This window comes from Suncus etruscus, chromosome 13, assembly GCF_024139225.1.
Source record: "Suncus etruscus isolate mSunEtr1 chromosome 13, mSunEtr1.pri.cur, whole genome shotgun sequence".
NCBI lineage: Eukaryota > Metazoa > Chordata > Mammalia > Eulipotyphla > Soricidae > Suncus > Suncus etruscus.
The window spans coordinates 17323417-17349908 of record NC_064860.1 but is presented as its reverse complement, the minus strand read 5'-3'; the positions used below and the strand labels follow the sequence as shown (position 1 = coordinate 17349908).

Here is a 26492-nt window from a genome sequence, read left to right as displayed (position 1 = left end):
GTTTGTTTTGTTTTTGGGTCACACCTGGTGATGCTAAGGGGTTACTCCCGGCTCTGCACTCAGAAGTCACTCCTGGCAGGCTCCAGGGACCTTACAGGATGCCAGGATTCAAACCTGGGTCAGTCCTGTGTTGGCCTCTTGCACGGTAAATGTCTTAATGCTGTGCTATCGCTCTGGCCCCTAAATGTTATTTTTAATGTTCAAGGCTAATCTTCAATTACAGAAATAAATTGTTGCATCTATGAATAAAGAATATCCATGGCAAAGTTGAATAAAGTCAACTGGTTTCTAAAAAAGAATTAAGAATTAGTATATCAAAGTTAAGCCAAACCAGATTCCTTGCTTTGTACATGATTTCTCTAGCTTGTAGAAGCAAAACAGAAACAAAGCAAAATGGAGAAGACTTGGTCAAATAAAACCAGAAGTATGTTATGTTTTAGCATCTCATATGGGTGAAGGATGTCAGTTAAGGGGTTCAGACATGCCTGGGCTGAAATCCATCTTGAGGCATTTGACCTTGGGCAAGTTGTTTAGCCCTCTAAGCCTCAAGTTTCCTTGAAGACAAATGGGGTTAATACCTACCCTTGAAGATTCTGTGAGGACTAAATGAGGCATGCATGTACTTTGGTATGTGGGTAACTATATTTCATAGTATCTCTCAGATTTCTTTATTGCAGCTGCTTTACCACAAGATGAACATTTCACACATTACAAATCATGCTAAGAGTCCAGTTTTGGTGTGAATAGGTAAATTGTATGTTGTGAATATCATCAGAGAAAAGGAGACCATTGTTTTAGGCCAGAAAAGTAATTCTAGCAGATTGTATTCTAATACTGGCTTTTCTACCACCCAGTTGAGTTTTCTTCAGTGGTAAAGTGAAAGTTTGGAACTTGAGTCATCTCTTAAAAATGAGACCCAAAATACTTTGAGACAGCTCACTTTCATGAGAGAACAATCAATTCAATCTTGTGTCAAACCAGACACTATTTGTGATAAATAAAATTTAAGTTCACAAGGCTGTCTTAATCTAGGGGGTAAAGCCATACATGCTGTAGATCTGGGTTTAATCCCTGGAACGAAGTCCCCACAGCATCACCACATAGAGACTCAGAGACTTCCTAGCATAGCTAGAATGATCCTGGAAGCCCTCAGGGTACCCTGGGTCATCCTCAGCATCACAGGGCCCAAGCAACACTTAATCCTTTGGCCCTCATTAGAGCTGTGGCCTGGTTGGATTCCCGAGAACTGCTTGGAATTCCACCATCTTCTCAAGTCAAGTTTACAGGTATTCATTAAGAAGGTCCTATGTTCCAAGAACTATTTAATATAAAAGCATGTCCAATTTGTGAATCTATCTGGGTGTGCTGGAATACAGAAATAAGATTATCTGCTCCTTGTCTCAGATTATAGGAAAAATTGGCAGATTACTCTGACATATTGCAGGCTATTGTGGATGCTAATATAAAATTATTGAGAGCATCACAGTAGAGTTGTTAACGTGGTAGAGAAAGCAGTTAAACTTAAATATTTTTCTCTGTACTTGTACTCTGAATTAAAAATTTTTTTAAAATTGAAAATAATCCTTGAACTGACTCTTAAAAGAGTTTTTATATTAGGTCATTGATAAAAGGGTGGTTTGAAAGTAGAGGAATAAGACAATTCAACAATATAGAAGAGCAAGTATGTCAGATTTGGGAAGTGATGCAGTTAATTTAGCACAATTCCCTAATGAAATGAAAGGCCTTAAATGTCATGGTAAGATTTGAGACTTTTGGGGCCAGGGCTGTAGCACAGCAGGTAGGGCTTTTGCCTTGCATGAGCTGACCCAAGGTTCAATCTCTCATGGTTTCCCAGTCTGCCAGGAGTAATTTCTGAACAAAGCCAGGAATAACCCCTCAGTGCCATTGGTTGTGGCCCAAAACCAAGAAACAAATAAAAAAGCCAAACAAAAAACAAAAAAAAAAAAAAAGAAAGAAAGAAAAAGAAATTGAGACTTTTATCATAAGTTTATATTTCTATTACAGGTGTTTCTTGAAAAGTAGTTTATGTATTTTGGAATAGTACAGTACCTATTATGGTGATTATTATATTTTTAATTAGAATCTTGTGATTAAGTATGTTTAGGGAATACCTAGTGGGGGCTTTGAGTCCCAGAAATTAGAATTCTAATCCAGTGGAACGTAGTAAATGCTAGCCTAGCATACTTAATTCTTCAATTTAAAATATTGCTTGTAAGTATTTTCTTTGCCTAAGAAAGTTGAAATATTAGGTACATATTAAGATACTGTACCAAAAGTTGACTTTTAGAAAACAAACCAACTAATACCTGTTAGTGTTCTAGACTTAATCCTGGCTTAGTTGATAGGATAACTGCTGATTATACCAGGGGACCATATGGGATGCCAGGGATGGAACTCAGGCTGACTGCATGCAAGGCAAGCTCCTCGCCTTCTATAATAGCAGTGCAGTCCAAATGAAGAAAATCTGTGTCAGGTATTGTGTGTGTATGGGGGTGTGTGATCTCATTTGATGTTTCCAGTTACCTGTAAGGAAGTGTTTTCTCCCCCTTTTTTTATGGATTAAGGAAACTGAAGGTTTGAGTCACACTGCTTTTAAGTAACAAAATTCAGCTTGGCTTTCCCAGCTAGCTACTCTTCTGGGACCTTCCCAGGGTTAATTTTGATTTATTGCTTTGCTGAAGGAAAGAAAGGCTTCTGTAGCTACTGCTCTGTTGTGTTCTAACCCTTTTCCCAAAGGATATTTTTAATTATTAAAATCCCGAGATGATAATGCTGGAGATGGCCCTTCTGCACTTATTATATTTTCCTTGCTTCTATTTAGAGATCTCTAAGGTTGAATTTTGACATAAAAGAAATAGATGTTTATTGAGTTAAGGGCTCATTTGCTTCTTGTCATAAGTTTGGACAGTTTTTGTAGTTTATTTGAGATACTATATGTGTGTGTATATTTTTCTTCTGTTTTAATTATCCTACAAAGAAATAGTATCTTAGTAAAGCAGATAGATGCATCTCATTTTCATAACCCAAGACTTTCATGTAGAAATTTACTTGACAGCCTTGTATATAAAATTAGAGAGAGAAGATTATATTTTGTTTATTACTTTTGAAAAAGAAGCCTACAGATAAGAAAGTAACATTTTCATTTAGATGGTTGAAATAAATTTAGAATGACTTATACATCACTCTTCCTAAGAAGCGCTTAATTAACTATTTAGATTAATCATTCCATTGACAACAAATATGTTGTTAGAAAACTGGTTTCAAATTTCATTTCTGAACAGCAGAGAATTTGTGACCCAAATAAAAAAAAATTGATATTTAGTTAGTTGCCTCTTTGAACCCTCATATTTCATGCACTATAATCTGAAATTGTGCCCCTTAGCTTTGGGTTCTTTTTTTTTTTTTTTTTTTTTTTGGTTTTTTGGGCCACACCCTGTGACGCTCAGGGGTTACTCCTGGCTATGCGCTCAGAAGTTGCTCCTGGCTTCTTGGGGGACCATATGGGAGCCGGGGGATCGAACCGCGGTCCGTCCTAGGCTAGCGCAGGCAAGGCAGGCACCTTACCTCCAGCGCCACCGCCCGGCCCCCTTTCTTTGGGTTCTTAATGTTATTGATTTTATGTTACTCCAGAATAAAAGTATTTGATGATTGAATCTTTTGGTCTTTTTTAAGTTTTTTTGATCAGTTGAGTCTCATTTCTTTAGTCTGTTAATCTGTTTTGAGACTTGATTGTTGCTTTTATTTGCTGAAAATATTTGTTTATGTCTAGCATCCCAGCTGAAGTATTCCAAATACCAAGCATTTAAAATTTTATAATAAAACTCTCAGTATCTTATGACTTTTATTTTGAATATATGCAAAATTAGCGCCAGCATTTGCACCTTAAGTGTATTTGTTCTGGTTTCTGAAGGCTGTTAGTCTATTTATATTATTTATTTCACAGTTTCTTTTTATTTCCCAAGATATATGACTACCTGTACCCTGTATATTTGACTTATGGGCATTTGATGCTGATGGAGACCATGGTTGCCTATTCCATCAATCCCCTCCCATCATTCCCAACCCATTTGAGTAGTAAAAAAGAGTCTGTTTGTAAAAATAGTTGACAGCCTAATTTAAGTCATGCAACTTTATTTAAAACTTTTCTAGGGCCAAAAAGATAGCACAGCAGTAGGGAGTTTGCCTTGCACACAGTCAACAGACAGTGTTTCAAATCCTGGCATCCCACGTTGTTCCTCATGCCTGCCAGGAGTAAACCCTGAGCACCACTGGTGTGGCCCCAAAACCTAAAAAAAAAAAAACAAACTTTTCTAGTGCATGAACTTGATTCAAACTGTGTGTGTGTACTTTGTATGTAAACTTTATATATAAATATCTGGTATATTAGCTTAATTCAAACTGTATAGATATATTCCACGTTAAGGGATCTGAAGTTCTTTTAGAGAATAAGCAGACTATAAATGCTCTTTTCTAAATATTGATTTTCTGGCCCAAGTGTTAGTACAGTGGATTGGGCAATTAACCTTGCATGAAGCCAACCCAGGTTCAATCCCCAGTATCTCATATGGTTCCTCTAGTAGTGACAGTTCAAAGAGCCAAAAAAAAAGAATTTCAGACATGAAGAGGAATGTCATGTTTTACTCCGTCCTTTTTATGTTTACTGCTTTCCTCTTTGAGTCATTCTGTTTATTTTAAAACTACAGCCTCCAAAAAGATCTGTATGAATATCAAACTAGTTCTCATCTGATTCTGGGGTAGCCTAGTGATAAAATTAAATTGACGTTTAGTTGGCAGACCTGATTCTAAGTACAGTGCAAAGGGAGGATCTTAGTTTGCCAAATATAATAAGAACTGTTAAACAGTAGTTAGCAAATTCTAATTAATCTTTTCTGAATACTAGTAGGTCTAATCAGTGAGTGCATTTGATTGCCTTAGACTTAGTCAAGAGAAAGGTAGAAAAGAAAGTTAAAAGATCTAGAAAGGAGTTGAAGGTAGGGCAAGTTAATAGAAGCCCTTAGGGCAGAGGTCTTCAAACTACGGCCTGCGGGCCACATACTGTATTTATTCCCATTTTGTTTCTTCACTTCTAAATAAGATATATGCAGTGTGCATAGAAATTTGTTCATAATTTTTGTTTTTACTATAATCTGGCCCTCCAACAGTCTAAAGGACAGTGAACTGGCCCCCTGTTTAAAAAGTTTGAGGATCCCTGCTTAGGGGCTCAGAGAGATAGCATGGAGGTAAGGCATTTGCCTGAATCCCGGCATCCCATATGGTCCCTTGTGCCTGCCAGGGGCGATTTCTGAGCATAGAGCCAGGAGGAACCCCTGAGCACTGTCGGGCATGTCCCCAAAACCAAAAAAAAAGTCCTTAGACTGAAGACTCCTAATTAATCAAACAGTTTGGTGACACTGGCATTCAGTGTCTGCCATTTCTAGCTTTGGATCACGTATGAAACACTCAATGGTTAAAATTTAAAATCCTATTTAAAATTAGATTTACAGATTTATTGAAACCACATAATGCATCTTCTGCATTTCAAGATCATGGGATTCCCTAGGTCCATGATTCTTGATTGCTACTCCAGGAGAATTTAGTGGTTTTTTTTGTTTTGTTTTGTTTTTATTAGTGCAGAACTGTACAGTAATTCTGCAGAAGACTCTTAGATGCTTGTTAGATTTCAGAATTTTGCCAACTTGTTTCTGAACCTCATTTGGGGGCAGTTCTGTTTGTTTTCTAAAAGGGGTACAATAGTCCAGATAAATTTGGGGAAATGCTGATGAAGAGAGCTACAGATTAACATTTAACTGCTATATATTTGGTGTAATTTTAAGGGCCAAATTGCCACCTACTAGGTCAGGCAAGTTAGTTCTGTTTCTTATCTTTGATGTGAGAATAATAGTAGCATCTACCTCTTAGTTCTGTTGTATTAAAGTGTATCAGAACACTTACATTCTTAGCTTGCTGCTATTTTTTGTTTAATTCTATATATATATATATAGGATGGTGGTTGGTGAAAATTTTTAAATATGCTGAGATGAAGGGAGAATTGTTCAGTTCAGTCCCTGAGTAATCCACTTCTGAGATAGAAGGTGAATCTTGCTTGCCTAGGAGTTTAGCCAGATGAGCCCTTCAGTTAAGATTCTCTGGTTATAGCCCTAGACGAGGATATGTCCCTAAGGAGTGGTAGAAGTGGATGGGTGATTATGTTGAAAACCCTTTTATCCCTTAAAGGAATTCAGCTCTGATGCAAGAAATTCAGAAGCCTACTATACAGTTGTAGTACTTTTTTTTTTAAACCCTTTCCCAAACCCAGAGAAACACCACAAAAATAGATTTTAGAGGTGAAAATTCTGTCAAGTCCAAGTGTAGTAGAATCCACCATTCTTTATTAAACTCTATCAGATAGAAATTTTATATTGGGAAAATATAGCTGAACTGAATTCACGTAAACGTTGTACCACAAAACAGCTATGTCAAACAGCAAAATGTAGAGATTTATAAAAACATCTGATAGAGTTGATTAGGCCATGAGCTGCTCTGTTCATATGTAAATAAGCATACACACACACACACACACACACACACACACAGTTGGATGTTAATGCTAGTTAGTTTTTAATTTATCTGTGTTATTCCTTCCTTTTTGAACTGTGATCCTGAATTGTTGGGTCTGTTGGACTTTGCTCGGTTTTAAACTTGCAGAATAATTTTAAGCAAGCTTATGTTTTGTTGCTGCTGTGGTTTTCCTGTTGTTGTTAAGTGGTGCCACTGTATTAGACATTTAAAATCTTCCATCTTTGAAAAATAGTGATTTTTACTGAACTTTATCAACCTCATTTCAATTTGATTCTTGGATCTCACAGGAATCCTTCAACTGCTTTCTACCAAGCGTTCCATTTGAACACGTTTCAGGAATCAAAGAACCTCTGGGATAGGTATGAATACTTACGTACAAAATGCATACATGCCAAAGTGTATGCATGAATTGCTTTGCACTGTACTGGTTACTCATTAAAACCAATCTTTATTTTAGGTGGGGGTGGGGTGGGGAGTCACATGGGCTCTAGCGTGGGACAAAGCAGCAAAATAAACCAAAAGGATGATCTATATATAGAATATAAACAGACTTTTCTTTTTATTGTACTTTCAAGTATATGTATTTATTTTTTATACATATACAAGTATATTTAACTTTTGGAGGATATACATGTTGAATTTCATGATATGAAATAACCCAGTTACTCGTATTTTAATGTAAAAATGCATTATAAAATAAACTGCCTATAATTTATATTTTGTCCCTTATTTATATGATTTCTCTTAAAAAATATCTAGTGACTGAAAGCAAAATTTTGCAATGAAGTGGAGTAGTAGCAAAACCTAGGTATCAAAATAGTCACTGTTTAATTCTTTTTTTTTTTTTTTTTTTTTTTTTTTGGTTTTTAAGCCACACCCGGTGGTACTCGGGGGTTACTCCTGGCTGTCTGCTCAGAAATAGCTCCTGGCAGGCACGGGGGACCCTATGGGACACCGGGATTCAAACCAACCACCTTTGGTCCTGGATCAGCTGTTTGCAAGGCAAACGCTGCTGTGCTATCTCTCCGGGCCCCACTGTTTAATTCTTGGTGAGACACTTGAACAGCAATTTAAAAAACTATGCTAGAGTTTGCTAAATACATTCTTTATATGCCTCCCCATCCCCCCCCCAAAAAAAAAAACATTTTCTCACAAATATCAGGTCATTTTTAATTTTTTTTAAATTTTTTTTTAATATAGAAGTTTTGAGTTCATTAATAGCAAAAGATATTTTGGTTTATATTTCTGCTTAGTACACATTCCTAAGTAGTGTATGCTCTGTTGATTTATTTTGCTGAATATTTTTAGCATTTCATCATTCTGTGTCTGATTAATAGAAGTTGGGCACAAGCAATGTTTTTAAAATTCACACAAAGCTTTGTTAGATTCTTGTAGCTCTGCCTGGCAACGCATTTGTGTCCTCTGGCATAATTTGGATAACACTCATGGTCTCTGCTCCACCTCTTTCATTAGAAAGGAGTATTGCTAAATGCATGTTCATGTCCCATTAGAACATGGTCTACATTGCCTAGAAGTGGTAACAGTTCTTAGGCATGATTTGCTGTGCGTGTCACTCTTGCGAAGTTTTTCTAACAAAAATGCCTTTTTTTAGTGATGTGTTCCTTCCTTACTAAATATGTTCTCATTACTGCTAGTTTTCTTTTGATAGTACCATGTTCATAAAATCGATTTTTTTTAAGTTGTACTGCGATGAAAAGATAAAGACTTAAAGGTAAATTGTGGCATGAACAATCATAAAAGTTTACTCGTTCAAATAATTCACAAAATTGAGCCAGGTTGTACTTTTAAACATTCTTTAGAATAAGGAAAAGTAGCTCTCTATTTAGACGTATTTTCAGGTGTATGGCAATGTAGTGAGTTGCCATAATACCAATATGAATACTCTTTTCATCAATATGGAAAAGTTTAGACTTTATTTTCACTAATTTGGATCTAATATAAAAAGGTGTTTTTTTTTTTTTTTTTCTGGTGGTTGTTGCGTTATAAAACAACCATAGAAGTTGTCGGCTCATCATTTCTTGAAGCTAACTACTTCATATGTTTTCTTTTATAGATAACAGAAACATTTAAGGTATCAGGACTGAAGCAGGTTGCTATATCTGTAGTTTCTCAAGAGTTGAAAATATTTTGACTTCTCCTTGGAGCCGGTTTTCCAGAGGCAATGAAACTTAGTGACTACTTGTCTTTAGTGCGCTAATGTCAAAACATAATCAGAATTTGTGTTCTAGGTTGGTCAGTTTTCACTGTTAGTTGACCTTTTGATTCCAAGATGGGGAGGTCAGTCCTGCAGAAACTGACTAGTTTAACTTCTTTTAACTTTGAGCTAATCTCTTAAGCTTTCGATAGAGATCCCGCTATCCTTTTCTGGCAAATTTATACAAACATTTTCTTGAATATGTAAATTAAGCTGTTTTTCCTTGCAAACAGAAGTCGAAGATTTCTGTTTAGCTTTATTAAGTAGAACTTTCCCTGACCTTGGTTGTATTGGATCACTCCAGATTGTTTTGTTCATTTCGATTCTACATGCAGGCAAGCAGTAGTTTTACTCACTTGGCAAGTACATAGTTTGCAATAATGATTAGTTACATAATCGAGACATTTAAGACACTACAAATTCTTTATATTACGTTTGCTTTAAGCTTGAAATTTGTCAGGAGCCGGAGTGGTAGAGTATTTACCGGGCACACGAAAGACCTGGTTGATCCTTGGCACCCCCCAGTTTCCCCCGTATTGCCAAAAGTGACCCCTGAGCTCAGAACCAGGAAGAATCCTTGAACTCTACTGGGCATGATCTAAAACCAAAACATAAACAAAAAAAGAGAAGTTTGTCAGTGCTGATATGATATGTCAGGTCCCTGTTCAAGAAATCTTGGAAATCATTTCCAGTAGGGGCAGCTTTTAGATACCTATGCCTGTTTTCATTCAACCTGCCATTAATATGTGAAAATAGGATTTTTTTCTAATTTGAAAAATAAATCTTTTTCTGGTATTTTAATCATAAAATAAGATTGATGTAGCTTCCACTTATTGACTTGTGTATCTTTATAATTACTCCATTTCTTCCCTATTGAAAGTTAGAATTCCAACTTTCTTTGTTTCTTTTATTGATTGATTGATTTTGGTTTTTGGGTCACACCCGGCAGTGCTCAGGGTTTACTCCTGGCTCTGCGCTCAGAGATTGCTCCTGGCTGGCTCAGGGCCATATGGGATGCCGGAATTTGAATTACCATTCATTCTGGGTAAGCTGTACGCAAAGGCAAACCCAACCTCAATCTCCGGCCCCAGAATTCCAACTTTTTTTTTTTTTTTTTTGGTTTTTGGGTCACCCGGTGGTGCTCAGGGGTTACTCCTGGCTTTTACTCTCAGAAATCTCTCCTGGCAGGCTCGGGACCATATGGGATGCCGGGATTCGAACCAATGACCTTCTGCACGAAAGGCAAATGCCTTACCTCCATGCTATCTCTCTGGCCCCAGAATTTCAACTTTCAATATAGCCTGGACTATAGCTCAAATAACCCTGGAATTAATCCCTTGCACTGTATGCTGTCCTACCTCAGCACCAGAAAATGTGGTTCTCCCCCCCGCCCCCCATAACCATAAAAATGAACTAAAGTTGTAGTACTGAACTACATGATCTTTATTTTCTTTTAGGCCCACACCTGGCGGTACCCAGGGCTTACTCCTGACTCTATGTTCAGGGATCACTCAGAGTGAACTACATGATTTTAAAGATAACCATAAAATAAGAATACTTGTTGGAGACTTACTGGTTAAGGGACTTAACAAATCTATTTTGAATACCTTGATATGTGATTTACATCCAAACTGTTATTAATTACCCAAGTATATTACCTAATACTTAGTATTCCTAGAGTTTATTACATATTTACATTTTGGCCTCTTCTAGGGGACGGAGAGATAGCACAGCAGGTAGGGTGTTTGCCTTGCACACAGAAGGATGACATTCAAATCCCGGCATCCCATATGGTCTCCCGAGGCTGTTAGGAGCCATTTCTGAGCATAGAACCAGGAGTAACCCCTGAGCACTACTGGATGTGACCCAAAAAACAAAACAAACATTTTGGCCTCTTCTAGTTAGGATATTTGCTAGGTCCTGTTTCTTAACCTTTTTCCATCCATCACCTTCCTTCCAACCTGAATTCCTTTCTGTTCTGTTCCCCTTCTCGCCCATGATTTTCACTGGTGGCACCTTGAAGTCACCTGGGGGTCCACTCTATTGGCAACCAAATGAGAAATCCTGTACTAAAGGATATCTAGGATGCTAAAAATTAGAGGACAAATCACTATTCAGGATTTGGTCACAAAATTTTAATGAAAATCTAAGGGCATTCTTGTAAAATTGTGAGATAGTAATAATGCAGGGACTCTTAGCTATTATTGAGGAGTGTGTTTATGAATTTAATACTAAGGAAATGGAGAGATTGAAAGAACTGGCATATAAATTCTAGGAGGAGAGACTTGCATTGATTACATCCAGGAAAAGTCACCTTGATGTGTTAATAGACTAAATGGTTAAATAATAGGATTCCCAGAAACTAAGACACCTTTAGCTAGTGTTTAGAGAGCTAGAATAAAAATAGGAAAAGATAGTGGAAAACCTATTACAAATTCATTTCTGTCAAGTCATTCATTGTTCTAAATAAATGTTATTAGAAAATCTTTATACTCTTATCTTTAGACACCCAATTGACCTTCCTTCCTTTCTCAAAGTAGACCTACCATCATTAGAAACAGTAAAACTGATGAGGGAATGTTGATTTGTTTTGTTTTGTTTTTTTGGGCCACACCCGTTTGATACTCAGGGGTTACTCTTGGCTAAGCGCTCAGAAATTGCCCCTGGCTTGGGGGGACCATATGGGATGCCGGGGGATCAAACCTCGGTCCTTCCTTGGCTAGCGCTTGCAAGACAGACACCTTACCTCTAGCGCCACCTCACTGCCCCCCCCCTTTTTTTGGTTTTATGGGAATGTTGATTTTAAATGACCTTAAAAACGAATTGCAGGGACGCAGGGGTCTTCAAACTACGGCCCGCGAGCCACATATTGTGTTTATTCCCATTTTGTTTCTTCACTTCTAAATAAGATATATACAGTGTGCATAGAAATTTGTTCATAATTTTTGTTTTTACTATAATCTGGCCCTCCAACAGTCTGAAGGACAGTGAACTGGCCCCCTGTTTAAAAAGTTTGAGGAGCCCTGGGAGAGCTATAGTACAGAGAGTTTGTTTTGTTTTGTGTGTGTGTGTGTTTTAAATTTGGGCACACCCAATGGCACCCAGGGGTCCTGACTCTGTGCTTGAAATCCCTCCTGGCAGGCTTAGGGAACCAGATGGACTGCCGGAGATAGAACCTGGGATCAGTTGCATGCAAGGCAAATGTCCTACCCACTGTGCTATCACTCCGGCCCCAATAGTACAGAATTTAAGGTACATTCCATGCAGTCAACCCCAGTTTGTTTCCAGTTAAAAGTACCTTAATTCCCTCATCCCAACACCTGAGATCCCATGTATTGAATCCCTGGCCCAGTTGGCCAAAAAGTTGCTAAGCAGAACCGAAGCCCAACTTACCCTCTCCCATGCCTTCATTCTGAAAAAAAAAACAGAACACTGAAACAATTTATTTGAAAATCAATCCTCATTCTCTGGTGTTTTATTCCTTCAACTTTTAAATAGATTAGAAAAAAGATTATAAAAGCATTGAAATTGAGCTCCTTTATGTTGTCTTGTCATTATTGACGGTGATTATTAGAAGACATGACTGTGTATATAAATTTGCTTAAGGAATGGAAGGCTAGAAAAGGGTGTCTGGGCTCATTCACCAGCAGTTTGAAAACTGGCCCACATTTCAGCCCTAGATGTCTTCTCAGACTTTCCCTCTCTGAAAAAGCCTCGCTTCTCTCTTGAACAGCTTTCCCTCTCTGCCTTTCCCCAATGTCTTTAAAACTATTTTACCTCACTAAAAATAAAGACCACCCGTTCAGAAAGCATCCTATCTTATAGATAATTTAGTGGTGGTCCCAAAGAAGCCAGTGAGATTGGCCTTGGTATGGGAAAAAAAATAGGTGAACTGTCATCACATAATTGAAAGTGATAACATTTAATTGCTTTGTGCCTTTCTTGTACAGCCCAAGATGTGGATTGTCAGGACTTCAAGTTTGGGTTCACTTGGAACCTGAAAAGTGGGGGAGAACTTGATCATGTGTAGTTAAGGAACTGAAGGAAAGGGAATATTCCAGGTAGAGGAAATACTGTGTTCTACTATGCAGTATAGGGTATGTGTGGTAAGGCCAGTTAAATTCAGTTGGTATGAAAATTATCAAAGGGAGATGAGGACAGATGATTCTTAGAGGGGTGGAGCTATCCAATTTACAACTGATTGATAAAGGTAGGGAGCAGCCAGCAAGCTTTGACAGTTCAGACTTTGGTGGATTGAAGGGACTGGTGGCACACTTAGGAAATCTTAATGAGAGAATTGATCGAGAAAAGAGAGTATGGTGATGAAGCTTTTGTTCTTTTTCTCAAAATTTAAAGAACTGGTGGAAAGCCAAGTAAAAATACTAAGGAGGCATCTGATCTTGATAGAGAAGGTAGGCTGGAAGAGATGAAACAACTTTTTGGAAAATGGGGGGCTAGGGACAGGGTTGAGCATGGACCTTTTGCAGTCCAATTTATATTTAGAAAGCAACAATAACTGAAGAATTGAAGTGGTTTGAGATTAGAAGATTCTGAGAATAATACTATTTCCTATCCAAAAAGGAAAAGGGATTGACTGGAAAAGATACACAGCAATTAGGCTGTCTTGCATGCTGCTGACCTAAGTTCGATCCTCAGCATCCCATATGGTCCCCCAGCCTGCCAGGAGTAAGGCTTGAATGCTGCCATATGTGACCCAAAAATAAAAAATAAATAGATAATAACTTTAAAATAAAAAAGGGAAATATTTGAATATCAGCTTAAAGATTTCAATTTAGTGAAATAATTTCAAGTTAAGAGAACATCTATAATAGTGCAAAAATAATAAAAATAGTTCCAATGATCTTGCCATAATTTCAACATTCATTAACATCTTTTATGTGATACTTTCCTGTCATATTAACAACCATTTACAAGTAAGTTATAGATTTGACCCAAAACATTAGCATGTATTTTCTAAGCAATAACACTATAATTATCAGTAATCTCAATAATAGCTCATAATCGTATTTTACCAATTGCATTAGAAAGTACTTATTGAGTATTTTTATCAGATCCAAGAGCCAGTATATTACCTAGTACCTAGTTTTTTTTCTTCCTGGTATACATAAATGTATTTTGCTTTTATGTCTCTTGAATGGTTGTTCAGAGTTCAGATGGCTGCAAAACTGAGTGGTTAGTGAGCTGGATAAATATAAAGGAAAAATGCATTTGCCTAGCTAATCTGCATTATAGTAGAGGGTAAGGGAAGAGAGACCAGAAAGTAGAACTGTGAAATTCAAATGAAAACATTTCTGGGCTTGGACAAATTTAGTAAGAATATGTTTTTTCTTTCTCACATTTTGGAGTGGGGAGGGGAGTAAAGACAAAAAAAGATTTCCTTAGAAATCAAGGTATATTGGGGCCGGGCGGTGGCGCTAAAGGTAAGGTGCCTGCCTTGCCTGCGCTAGCCTTGGAGGACCGCGGTTCGATCCCCTGGTGTCCCATATGGTCCCCCAAGCCAGGAGCAACTTCTGAGCACATAGCCAGGAGTAACCCCTGAGCGTTACCGGGTGTGGCCCAAAAACCAAAAAAAATAAAAAAAATAAAAAGAAATCAAGGTATACCTGGGCCGGAGAGATAGCATGGAGGTAAGGCGTTTGCCTTTCATGCAGGAGGTCATCAGTTCGAATCCCGGCGTCCCATATGGTCCCCCGTGCCTGCCAGGAGCAATTTCTGAGCCTGGAGCCAGGAATAACCTCTGAGCACTGCCGGGTGTGACCCAAAAACCACAAAAAAAAAAAAAAAAAAAGAAATCAAGGTATACCTTGCATTTTCCTATACTGTGATTTTATCCTCAGTGCTCAAGTTGATTTTAATTATTTTGACTTTGAAAAAGTAGTATGCTTTGCAGTGATTTTAACTTACTACTTAGGTCTACAAATTGTGTAATAGCTAGCCTCTTAGTTTTATTCTGTTGTGTGCTGTCAGATTTTTAACCAGAGATCTTTATCTCCTTGTTTGAAGTGGTGAGTTCGTAGGTCGTAATCATTTCTCTTTTTTTAAATCTAGCTGAAAACTGGCCACCTAACATTCTCATTTTCAGCACTTGGACCAGACTTAATCATTGATGAGAAAGTATTCATTACCTCCTCCTTTATTCCATACCATCTTCTTTTTAGTTAGTTATTGTTCCCACCAAAAGCCACCACAGGAATTTTGGAGAGGTCTGAGCCATTATTTTCAGGGTGAAATTTTAGAGATGGTTAAAAACATTGGGAATGATGGATTATAATCTTTTTTTTTTGGATTATAATCTTTATTACATATTTGTGATATAACTATAATACTGTGTTTATTTCTTTCCACCAAATAGATAACGTTAGTATCACAAAAGTTGGTGTATAATCCCCCCCCCCACTGCTCAGTTTAACTGGCTTTAAAAATCCTGAATCACTATCACAAGCATAATATGTGGTAGTATCTTAAACTTTTTTAACCAGTTATAAATGTCTGTTAGTTGTTAAAAATCCAGAGTGACATATACAACTTTCAGATAACAAAGCCTGCATATATTTGAGTAATATGTAACTGACTTTTAACCTACTTGTTTTTTGTTTTTTTTTTTTATTCCCTGAACACCAATGTTAATTTGTAAAAAAAAGTATGTGACCAGAGATGGTATAGGGAAAAGGTACTTGCCTTACATGTGGTCAACCTGGATTTAATTCCTGGCACTCCATATGGCCTTCTGAATCCTGCCAGAAGTAAGCCCTGAGCACCATCAAGCATGACCCAAAAACAAAAATATTCTCTAGAGAATGAGGACTATCAATTACTTTTTTAAGTAAAAATGATCTATTAAAATGTTGGTAACTGGGGGCCAGAGCAATAGCACAGAGGTAGGGTGTTTGCCTTGCTTGCAGCCAATCCAGGATGAACGGTGGTTCGAATCCCAGCATCCCATATGGTCCCCCAAGCCAGGAGTGATTTCTGAGCGAATAGCCAGGAGTAACCCCTGAGCATCACCAGGTGTGGCCCAAAATCAAACAAAACAAATTAAATATAATGTTGATAACTGGGTTGGAGTGATAGCACAATGGTAAGTGCTATAGTAAGTGGTGTTTGCCTTGCATGCCTCCGACCCAGGATGGACGTAGGTTCAATTCCCAGCATCCTATGTAGTCTCTCGAGCCTGCCAGGAGTGCTATCTAAGTGCAGAGCCAGGAGTAATCCCTGAGCGTGTGTGTTTTGGTGTGACACAAGAAAAAAACAGTAAATAAATATAAAATCAAAATATTGGTAACCTATCTTGTGAGATATGTTTCACATTTCACATTATTTCAGAGCTGGGGAGATGGGGGGGGACAGTTTCCCAGCAGCACCCATGGCTACCGCCAAAGGCTATGGGAGATAATGAAAATTTTAAAGTTAAATATTTTGCTCTCTTCCACCAAAGGTATTTTTAATAACAATGATAGCATATGAAATATCTTTTATTAAAATTGGTCATAGCTAATTATTGTGCCTTAAGTTACCTCCTGGGCCAGTCACAGACAGAGGTTTCCTTTAATTATGTGGGGGTTTTTTTTGTGTGTGTGTGTATGTGAATTTCTTGAAATATTGTCCTTCTGGTGTTTTCACTCTGCTAGCCAATTCTGAAATGTCTTCCCACCAAAATTTATTGGAACATACAGGATTGCTCCCTTTTCCCATTTTCACTATTAAAAAGTAATCATCTCTATAGAAGGACCGATACTTGCCTTGCATGTGGCTAACCTAGGTTCAGTCCTGAGCACTGTCAGTTGTGGCCAAAAAGTAAACAAACAAACAAATAAATAAGTAAATGAGCATCTCTGACATTCAGGGAAGCAAGAATTGGACCAACAATGTTAATTTTGTCTGGGGTTTCTCAAAACAGTGTAGTGTGAACTTTGATCAGAAATGTGGTTTACACTTGAAAATGAGACTTTATTATCAACCCCAAGTAATAAGCGCTGTTTTTATTCAAATAGCACATTCCATTAATTTTAGATTTTTTTATAAGGATTTCTTACATTCATTGTTTGAAAATGAATGCAGCCCTGGATTTGGTAGCATAAGGTTGAAAATGCATGCTCAGGATAATGAGGCATAGAAGTACCTCTTTTATACATACTGTTCTGTAAGTCTTAAATTTACTATCTATTTGTATAACGTGCTCACCTTTCAAAGAATTTTTTTACTGCAAGTTCCATAGTCAAATTAGCTTTATATGGCTGGTTTGATTTTTTTTTTTTTTTTTTTTATCAACCAAAGGCTTTCCAGACATTTATCATAATTGTTCTGCTTGGTGACAGGCCCTTCAATAAAGGGTCAGGCATTCTGCCCTGTAAATGACTGCTTAAACAAGCCCTTCTGACAAGCAGATTACTAGCATTGCAGATATCTATATATTTCAGGAAGCATTTACTAAAAATATGAGTATTCTTTGAGTATTATCTTGGAACATGAGCGAATCTTCAAAACAGCATTTTTAAAAAAATGGTCAGTATTCCAGTTGTCGGAGACAAAGCGTTAAAGTTTTTCTAAAATGTTTTGAGAATATGTTGATGAAATAATCAACTTTAAAATATTTTTGTTCTCATAATTCTGGGTTTCTGCCTTCACCAGGTTATTACATTATAAGATTTGTTTTGAAAGACAGTCAAGTTACATAATATTTTATTGAAGTCAAATGTGTTGTGAGATTACATTTGGAAAGGTTCTATTTGTAAATGAGCAAGATTTTAATAGTTAATTTAGATTGTATGGGACACTACTCAGTGACCCTGTGTTATAGAAAAATTGCATTAAAAATTTAAATCAAAACAGACTAACTCACTTCTACATTTGGTTCAATTTCTCAGGCAATTGCTATAAAACTTCCTTTACAATGCTGTCTTCATTTTCTGTAGCATTGCACATATTGATCTCCAATAACAGCTCTTTCTTTCTCCCTCTTCAGTGTTCCATTGTTAGTTTATTTAGGAGCAAGTTTAGGGGGAACTTGTCCTTAAGTGTATCGCCTTTTCTGTGAGTTACTGGCAACTAAAATATAAGTGAACCTTTTTATCAGACAATATTACTAATATCTATCTATATCCTCTGGCAATTAAAATGGATGCCCAATTGAAAGTTTGTTGGTTAAAAAATTAATTTTAATCTGATATTACATTTTTAATTGGAGAGATGTTTACCTTTATTAAATCTGCTCTCTCCTGTTTTCCTTCTGTCCCCATATACAAATGATTATTTCTGAATAGAATAGGGAACTTTATGCCTATTCTATAAAACACATAAAATCTTTTTTCTTTTCCTGATGTCTCATTTAAAATTGGGAGTGCTAGATATAGACTAGGATTGAAGTATAAAAATTAGATTGCTGTCCTGAGCATTTAAATGATCAGTATAAATTAATACTGATTCAGCCAATTGTGCTATTATTCCAGAAACTTTATATGATCATGAACCCAAGTAGTGGACTGTGCCATTCTCTAGGACTACAGAGTTGTTTATATAGTGGATTTTGATGTGAAATCAAAGTTTCTGGATCATGATTTTAAATCCTTATTTGGTTCCATTTCTACTTTTACTAACAAAAGTATTCCTGATGACCTGAAAGTCCATGTTGAAATTTATAAAGTTTGAAGTATCCAGATCAAATATGACATTATTTTACTTTAAAAAAATACTTAAGTACAGAATATTAGTTTGTGTAATCATGGTAAAACATAAACTTTGCTATAAAAGATTTTTAAAGGCTCTTTGATTAAAACACTTATTTACTTAAACTCTTTGCTAGAATTTTTTTTAGAATTCAGCATCGGAGGAGGAATGTGGCATAATAATGATCGAAAGCCGAAAGTTTAAAAGTTGTGATGCCCTCACATGGTTGGAGGGTTATTCTAGCTTCTAAGGACTGAATGTTGTCCACAAGAGTGTCTCATCAGGTCATAAATTGGTAAGACTTAATGGATTAGATTTTATGTATTATACCTGATGTTATTGTATTGAGATGACTATTCATGAACAAAATGGGCACATTGTGTAACTAAGAGTATAGTATTTCGATATAAGTTAAAACTTTGGAACTTTAAACACTTGGAGTATGTAATCCTTTCAAAGTCTTATGAGGCCAAAGGCCTTCTTTTTTGCAGTGGTGTTTCATATCTTAAAAATAAAGTGACATCCTGTATTCTAGTGAGATTATTTAAATATTTCTATTGCATCAGTTGTAGGTGCGTCCCATAGAGTTAAGAGCCCCAAGCTATTTCAGTGTATGAAAAATATTAATCTTTTTTTTTAAAGACCTATGTCCACTCTTCATAAAATATAGTTAAATTTATGGCACTGCTCTGGGGATTTTTTTTTTAGATAGTTTTCTTCTAGCAGTCTATGAATCCAGATTTTTTTTCTGTTGAAAAGTCCCAATATAGCCATATCAACTGACAATATACTAGAAGCTGTTATGCACTTTTTTTATGTCCTGAAAATTACATTTCCTTTCAGAATTGTATTCTGCTTAAACTGAAACAAAAGTTGTGTGCTTACTTTGCTTTGTTTTTACACAGCTGTATTTCTTAGGGATATTCTTGGACTAACAGTTTAGGTTGGAATGATCTTCCTCTGTAATCTGAAGAGCATCATACATTGCAAAGGACAAAAACGAACTTGGGTTATGACTCACGTCAACCATGAGTTACAGAATTGATATTTTCACGAAAGTGTGGTGACCACACTACAAGTTTGCAAAAGATTGAGAGTATTATCTTAGCAGGCTGTAATTTCTCCCTTGCCCGTGCACTCGTGGCACACATTCTCTTTGATTAACATTCTAAATTGTTTCTGATAAGGATATTCTTTGACTCTGTGTTACTATCCTTTAAGCTTAAGTGTCTAAGCCGGTAGTAGGAATCTAGAAGAAATAAAATTGATAATAGTTGTTTTTTACTCCACGTACTTTCCTCATCTTTTTCTCCCCCCTATTTTCTTCAGTAAATCTACAGAACTTCTGTAATTCGGATTTTATTCCTACTTAACAGTCAGTCAGTTGGCCTCAGGATTATGACCCCTGTGTAATTTTGGATAGAGTCTTCTGAGTGTTCAGTTTTCCAGGAAAGGGTTCTGAGCATAACTTAGTTTATAGACAGTTAAGTAACATTGCTAGAACTGCTTGTGTCTAGAGGACCCAGAAACAAGTCCTTGTTAGAACCCAAGCGTTTCGTGAACTTCTGTAAGAAATGTTAAGGAGTACATTAGTTTTGTAGATCTTAATGATTAGAGGCCAGTGAAAGTGACTATTGGATGGATGGAGCAAATGAGAGCCTAGCCCAGTCCATTCTCTGTGCACATAAAGTGCTGAGTGCCTTTCTCTGTAGAATAGCTATCATTTTTGCTTCTGAGCAGTTACTATGTGCCAGGCACTGTATTAAAGTATTTTTGGACGTTCACGTTCACAGCCATAATCTTAGATACTCTAAATATCCCCTGTTTGTAGAGAAATTGGTAACTGTCTTCTCAGTTGATACTCTGGTAAACAGAGTAACCTGGAAAACTTGAAGAGTGATATAAAAGATTTTATTTTATCTGAGGATTTTAAGTATATAAATTGGATTTTCATTGAATCGAAGTAATAGTTTTCTCTTACAAAACATCTTTTAAATCACTTGACAAAATAAATATGCATTGCTTACTATTAAATATTGCTTTAGAAAATAGCATGTTCAAATGCAATGTTATGAAAATAAGCAAAGAGTTTACAGCAGTGTTCTTACCAGTAGAGCACTATTCACAAGCTATGATGAAGGGACTCACTGCTTATTAGAATGCATAAATAGGAAATACTGGGAAGAATTTTTAAAAGCTGCTCAGCTATGTGGGATGAGTTAAAAATCCTGCTGCTAAGAACTATATCAGTTTCCCATTTGCCCTTAATTATGAGTAATTGGATTGAGAAATCTCTTTTAGGAGCTGGAAAGATAGTACAGTAGCTAAGGTGATTGTCTTGCATGTAGCCATCCCAGGATGGATCCCTAGCACTCTATAAGGTCCCTTGAGTACTTCCAGAAATAAGCTCTGAACATTGCAAAGACTGGGCCAACAAATCTCCCTTCCATCTACTCATATGTAAAACATAAATTCATATATTTATAAATTTATGCTACTTTTATGCAATGAAGTTAAGTTCCTGGATAATTTTTCAAAATTTTTCTTTTAATCAAGCACTTAGTTCATATTCTTTTGATTTGTTTTATTCTCAAATGCCCTCCAAATCTAATAACCTATCTTATTTTTAAGTACTTGCAATTTATTCTCATTTAAGCCCTATTTAAGGGCCAGAGTGATAGCACAGCAGTAGGACATTTGCTTTGCTTTGCACGCAGCCAACCCGGAACAGACCCGGGTTTAATCCTTGGCATCCCATATAATTCCCCGAGCCTACCAGGAGCGATTTCTGAGCATAGAGTCAGGAGTAACCCCTGAGTGCTACTGGGTGTGGCTCAAAATCCAAATAAATAAACAACCCCTACTTAAATATGATTTAAAGTTAAGTCTACTGGGGCTGGAGAGATAGCACAGTGGTAGGGCGTTTGCCTTGCACATGACTGACCTGGGTAGACCCGGGTTCGATCCCTAGCATTCCATATGGTCCCCCGAGCCTGTCAGGAGTGATATCTGAGCATAGAGCCAGGAATAATCCCTGAGCACCAGTACGGGGTGTGGGCCCCCCCCCCCCCAAAAAAAAGTTAAGGCTACAACAGGAGTTACTGCTTAAGACAAAAATAAAACAAGAATTTATATACCTGTTTGTGTGTCGTAGTGACCAAATTTTACATCAATTTTAGTGCTCCAAAATTTTGGACAAATAACTTGGCATCTGTGATACCATCTCTTTTGTATTTTCTCCTCTCTCGTAGTACCATCTCTTTTGTATTTTCTCCTCTCTCGATAGCTTCTTCTCAGGCCTCTTCATAGGCTTTACATTTTCATTTGTCCTTTTAAGTATTATTGGCATTCTCAGGATGCTTTTCTCATTGCATACTGCAGGAAGCCATATGTGTGCTGAAGCTGTGTAATGATCTTCCTTAATTACTGTCTTAAGTCCAGGTTTTTATGACCTCAAAGCCAGTTGATGATAACTGCCTTGTCTACGTATTCAACCTTTCCATTTCTTTCATCCCAGTTCAAGGTATAATTCTTCCTTTTGTAGTAAATCCTACAGCTTTCTTCTTATTTAAGTGTTCTAATGTCACTACTCACGGTTCTTTTTACTTGAATATTTTTATGTGTGCCCTTTTTCTTCACTAACTTTGGCACTTCCTCTACTAAATAGTCTTTCTAACCTTAGATCTTGATGATGTGCCTTCAGAGCACATAATTTTTTCCATCTTAGAGAACTTATCACACCTGTAAGTTCTGTTTCCTATATGGACCTGTAAAATCATAAACTATGATTATGTTTATCCTCACCTCTGATATCGCATGTATAAATGTATAAATATAACATTTTATATCTGAATGTTTGCAATCATTATATGCAGTTCAGAAAATAGAGAAAAATAGATCACCTGACTCCAAAATTGGTATTCCTTGTGTATTTGGTTACTTCAAGTTTGGCCATTCACCATACTAATACAAAAGATAGAATTAACATATTAAGTATTTACCATGTACCAGGCACTAAAAATTACCTTGTAGAATTCCCAGTATCTATTTTTATTCTGAGCCTTTGGAGAGGCTACTAACTTAATGTGAAATCAGAATATACTTGTATGTTAAAACTGGTATTCAAACTTGATGGCTAACTAATATTTAGAATCCTATAAAAGGGATTGAGTTGCAAGGCCAGGGGATAGTAGAGTGGGTAGAACGCTTTCCTTGCGTTTGATTGACCCAGGTTCAATTCCTGGCACCCCATATGGTCCACTGAGCACCACCAGGAGTGCAGAGCCCAAATAAGCCCTGAGCCCTGACAGATATGGCCCTAAAACAAAAGGTGGAAGAGTGTTGAGTTGAATTTTTACATACAACTACAGAACCAACACATTTATTTATCACCCCTGAATTTATTTTGAGCCTCAGTTGGAGTCAGAAGGGAATTTAGTGATCTTTTGTTTCTGCATTTTGTATCATCCTTAAATTAGATCTACACTGCGGCTTCTAACTTGTCATCTAACCTTTTGAACACTTAGGAAGGTTTATCATGGCACCTGTCATTTGTCTTTTTTTTTTTTATTCCATCTTTAATTCTTTCTTAAATTGTTCTATATACCAGAAAATTTCATCTATGAAGTGGAAAAACTTTTGGTACTTACCATTACCAAAAGCATTTATTTTTATAGATTTTGTTCTTTTAAGAAGTATATATGTGGATGTGTGTGTGTGTGTGTGTGTGTGTGTGTGTTTTATAAAGTTCCTATTTACATTTGTATGGAAATACTGCTTTGAGAATAATCTGTAGCTAATTCTGTTTTATAACTCATTATCAACGGAACAGGTTCTAGTTCAGAGCTGTAAATTGTTAGTAATAAATATTGTCAACATTTTTTAAATTCTACTTCAAAACAGATATGGAGAATTTGCTAAGCATCTTAGAGATCAGAGGTATTTTCCAATGTCTGTCACTGATTGCAATGATGGTGCGAGGATTTCATGGGACTCCTTCATATGTGCTTGGATCAAGCACTGACGTAAAAGGAGCGACATGAATCTAAATTCCTTCAGACTTTTGGGTCTAGTGGCTTAGGCCTGTTCTTAAAGAATCTGCAAAGGTATGCTGGGATGCAACTCAGCAGTAAGGCACTTGCCTTGAACTTCCGTGTATTATCCCCAAAAGTACTGCCTTTAACATATTGTATTTATCTAATTTCACAAAAACCCACCCTTGCCGGCAACTCTTTTTTGCCTATAGAATAGCATTGGTCTCATGCTGATCTGTGCATGAGGAAGCAGTTTGACAGGCAAAATCTGAAAAACCTATTGGACCCCTCCTAGATTTCTCATTCCTCCAGCTTCATAGCTTGCTACCTATTTGGACCACCTATACTACAGAGAAATGAGTACATTTTGTTCATCTTTACTAACAACCAGATGGCCAGGAACATCACCTCCCAAAAGTTCATTGGCTTTTCATTTGAGTGCTTTGTCAGGGAGTAAAATATTTCTCAGAAAGTACCCTTTTCTACAGAATACTAGTGACACCCTTCTGAGTGATTCTCTGTAGTTAAAGCAGCTTATTTTTCAGTTTATTAATTTGTTATGTTCAACATAAATTCATGCTCAACTTGCAAAATATAACTAAGCAATATATTACATACTGCGGGTTTTTACTCCATCTTTTTTCTCTTTTTCTCTTTCTTTTTCTTATTATCTTTCTGTCTTTCCTTTCTTTTCTGTTATCTTTTATCCTAATTGGGGAGTTGTCTGGGTTTGGTTTGTTGTTCTGAAGAGCTGTGCGGTGTCTAGGGTTAGGGCATGCCACAAGAGCATCAGGCCTATAAGGTGAATGCTCCACCACTTATACCACATCCCCAGGTCCCAAATAGTGTAAAACAGAGGCCTCTGAGATGGACACAGGTTCATAATTCAAGGGAAAATGGTTAACATAATGAAACCAAAATTATAAAGAATCGAAGAGGATGGGACCTACTAGCGAGCACAAAAATGAGAATACAGAATATGAGTAAAACATCCCACTGCAGGTAACAGGTTTTAGATGGAGTTGATTTTTTTTATTTGCTTCATTTATTTATTTATTTCACTTATTTATTTATTTTTGGGTTTTTGGGCCACACCCAGTGATGCTCAGGGCTTCCTCCTGGCTCTGTGCCTAAAAATCACTTCTTGCAGGCCCGGAAAACTATATGGGATGCCAGGGACTAACCTGGGTCCATCTCAGGTTGGCTGTGTGCAAGACAAACGCCCTACCACTGTGCTATTATTTCTCCTGCCCCTGGAGTTGATTTTTTTTTTTAACAATTTGAATTCATTTAAAAATATTTTACAGGCCCAGAGAGATAGCACAGCGGCGTTTGCCTTGCAAGCAGCCGATCCAGGACCAAAGGTGGTTGGTTTGAATCCCGGTGTCCCATATGGTCCCCCGTGCCTGCCAGGAGCTATTTCTGAGCAGACAGCCAGGAGTAACCCCTGAGCATCGTCGGGTGTGGCCCAAAAACCAAAAAAAAAAAAAATTTTTACATAGGGGCCAGAGATATAGCATGGAGGTAAGGTGCTTGCCTTGCATGCAGAAGGTCGGTGGTTCGAATCCCGGCATTCCATAGGTCCCCCTAGCCTGCCAGGAATGTTTTCTGAGCGTAGAGCCAGGAGTAATCCCTGAACGCTGCCGGGTGTGACCCGAAAGCCAAAAAAAAATTTTTTTTACCTAAACTGTATATGCATATATACATAAGAGTGTATACATATATATATATAAGCAGTTGTAAATTATGCCACTGTATCTGCATTATAGAATTGTAATTTCTTACAAGAATTAGGTGCCTTGGATCTTTAAAATATACCTCAGTTGTCCTATTTGAGGTAAATATATTTGAGTATGGTTATTTTCTTTATTTTTGGTTTTTGGAGCTCACCCAGTGGTGCTCAGGGATTACTCCTTGCTCTCTGCTCAGAAATCACTCCTGGCAGACTCAGGAGATCATATGGGATGCTAGGGATCGAACCAGGTCTGTACAGGTCGGCCACAGGCAAGGCAAACACCCTACTATCACTCCAGCCCCCAAGTATGACTATTCTTGAGTGAAAAGAAAACACAGCCCTTTAGACTTTATTATAGGACTTCAGATTTGCTACTTTTCCATGGTGCCTTGCACAAAATGCCATTTTTTAATTGGGTAGTTTAGAAGTAGTGGTTTTTCAGCTTAAAGTGGTGGTTTAGAAACAAATAGCACTTTTATCTCCTACTATTTTGATTTGTATTTAATAAAAAGTGTTGACATTTCAAAGGAAGGCATGGGGGCATTCTTAGTTAAAAACCATTTTGTAAACTTTGGTGTTTATTAAAATAATTCAGTTTAGTTTTAGAGTGACTTTGGGGAAGAACATTCCCCCAGAAAATTGGAATTAATTTTATTCTAGTGAGGCATGGAGCGCAAAATAAGAACTGTATTCGCTTTCATTTATGAGAGTGCTGTGCTTGATAAATATTGATGGAAATTTAAATGTCAAGTGAGACTATTTTTTATTCGCATTCAGTTTTGCATTAATCTTCATCTGAATTGCTGAGAACAAAAATATCAAGCTGGGGCCAGAGTGTTAGTACATTGGGTAAGGCGTTTGCCGTGTATGCAGCAGACCCAGGTTCTGTCCCAGTATGGTCCCTGAACACTGCCAGCAAAACTGCTGGGTGCAGAGCCCAAGTAACCCCCAGCATCTCTGGGTATGGCCAAAAACAAATAAATGAAAAGCAAGTAAACGTGAGGGCTGAAGAGGATTATATGATATTTGAAGCTCCAACATACAGGCTAGTTTTTTGTAATCACACATATTTGTACTTGTCCCTCATTGCTTTAATAAGATAATTCTAAAACAGTGTCAGTCCAAACTGATTCAATAATAGAAACAATTTTTAAAGGGGATTTACTATTACAAACTATCTTATAATCTGTTTTAAGAATCAGTTTTTGGGGGAAGGTAGTTATTC

At 37.0% G+C, this 26492-nt stretch overlaps 1 protein-coding gene across 1 annotated transcript in view; it reads left to right on the top strand.

Moving 5' to 3' along the window:
* The window catches only part of TSC22D2 (TSC22 domain family member 2), a 46362-nt gene that overhangs the window by 7687 nt on the left and 12183 nt on the right, over nt 1-26492 (top strand). The window contains exon 2 of the mRNA XM_049785380.1: nt 6888-6959. Within this exon, the coding sequence (XP_049641337.1) occupies nt 6888-6959 (72 nt within the window). The remainder of the gene's footprint in view (nt 1-6887; nt 6960-26492) is intronic.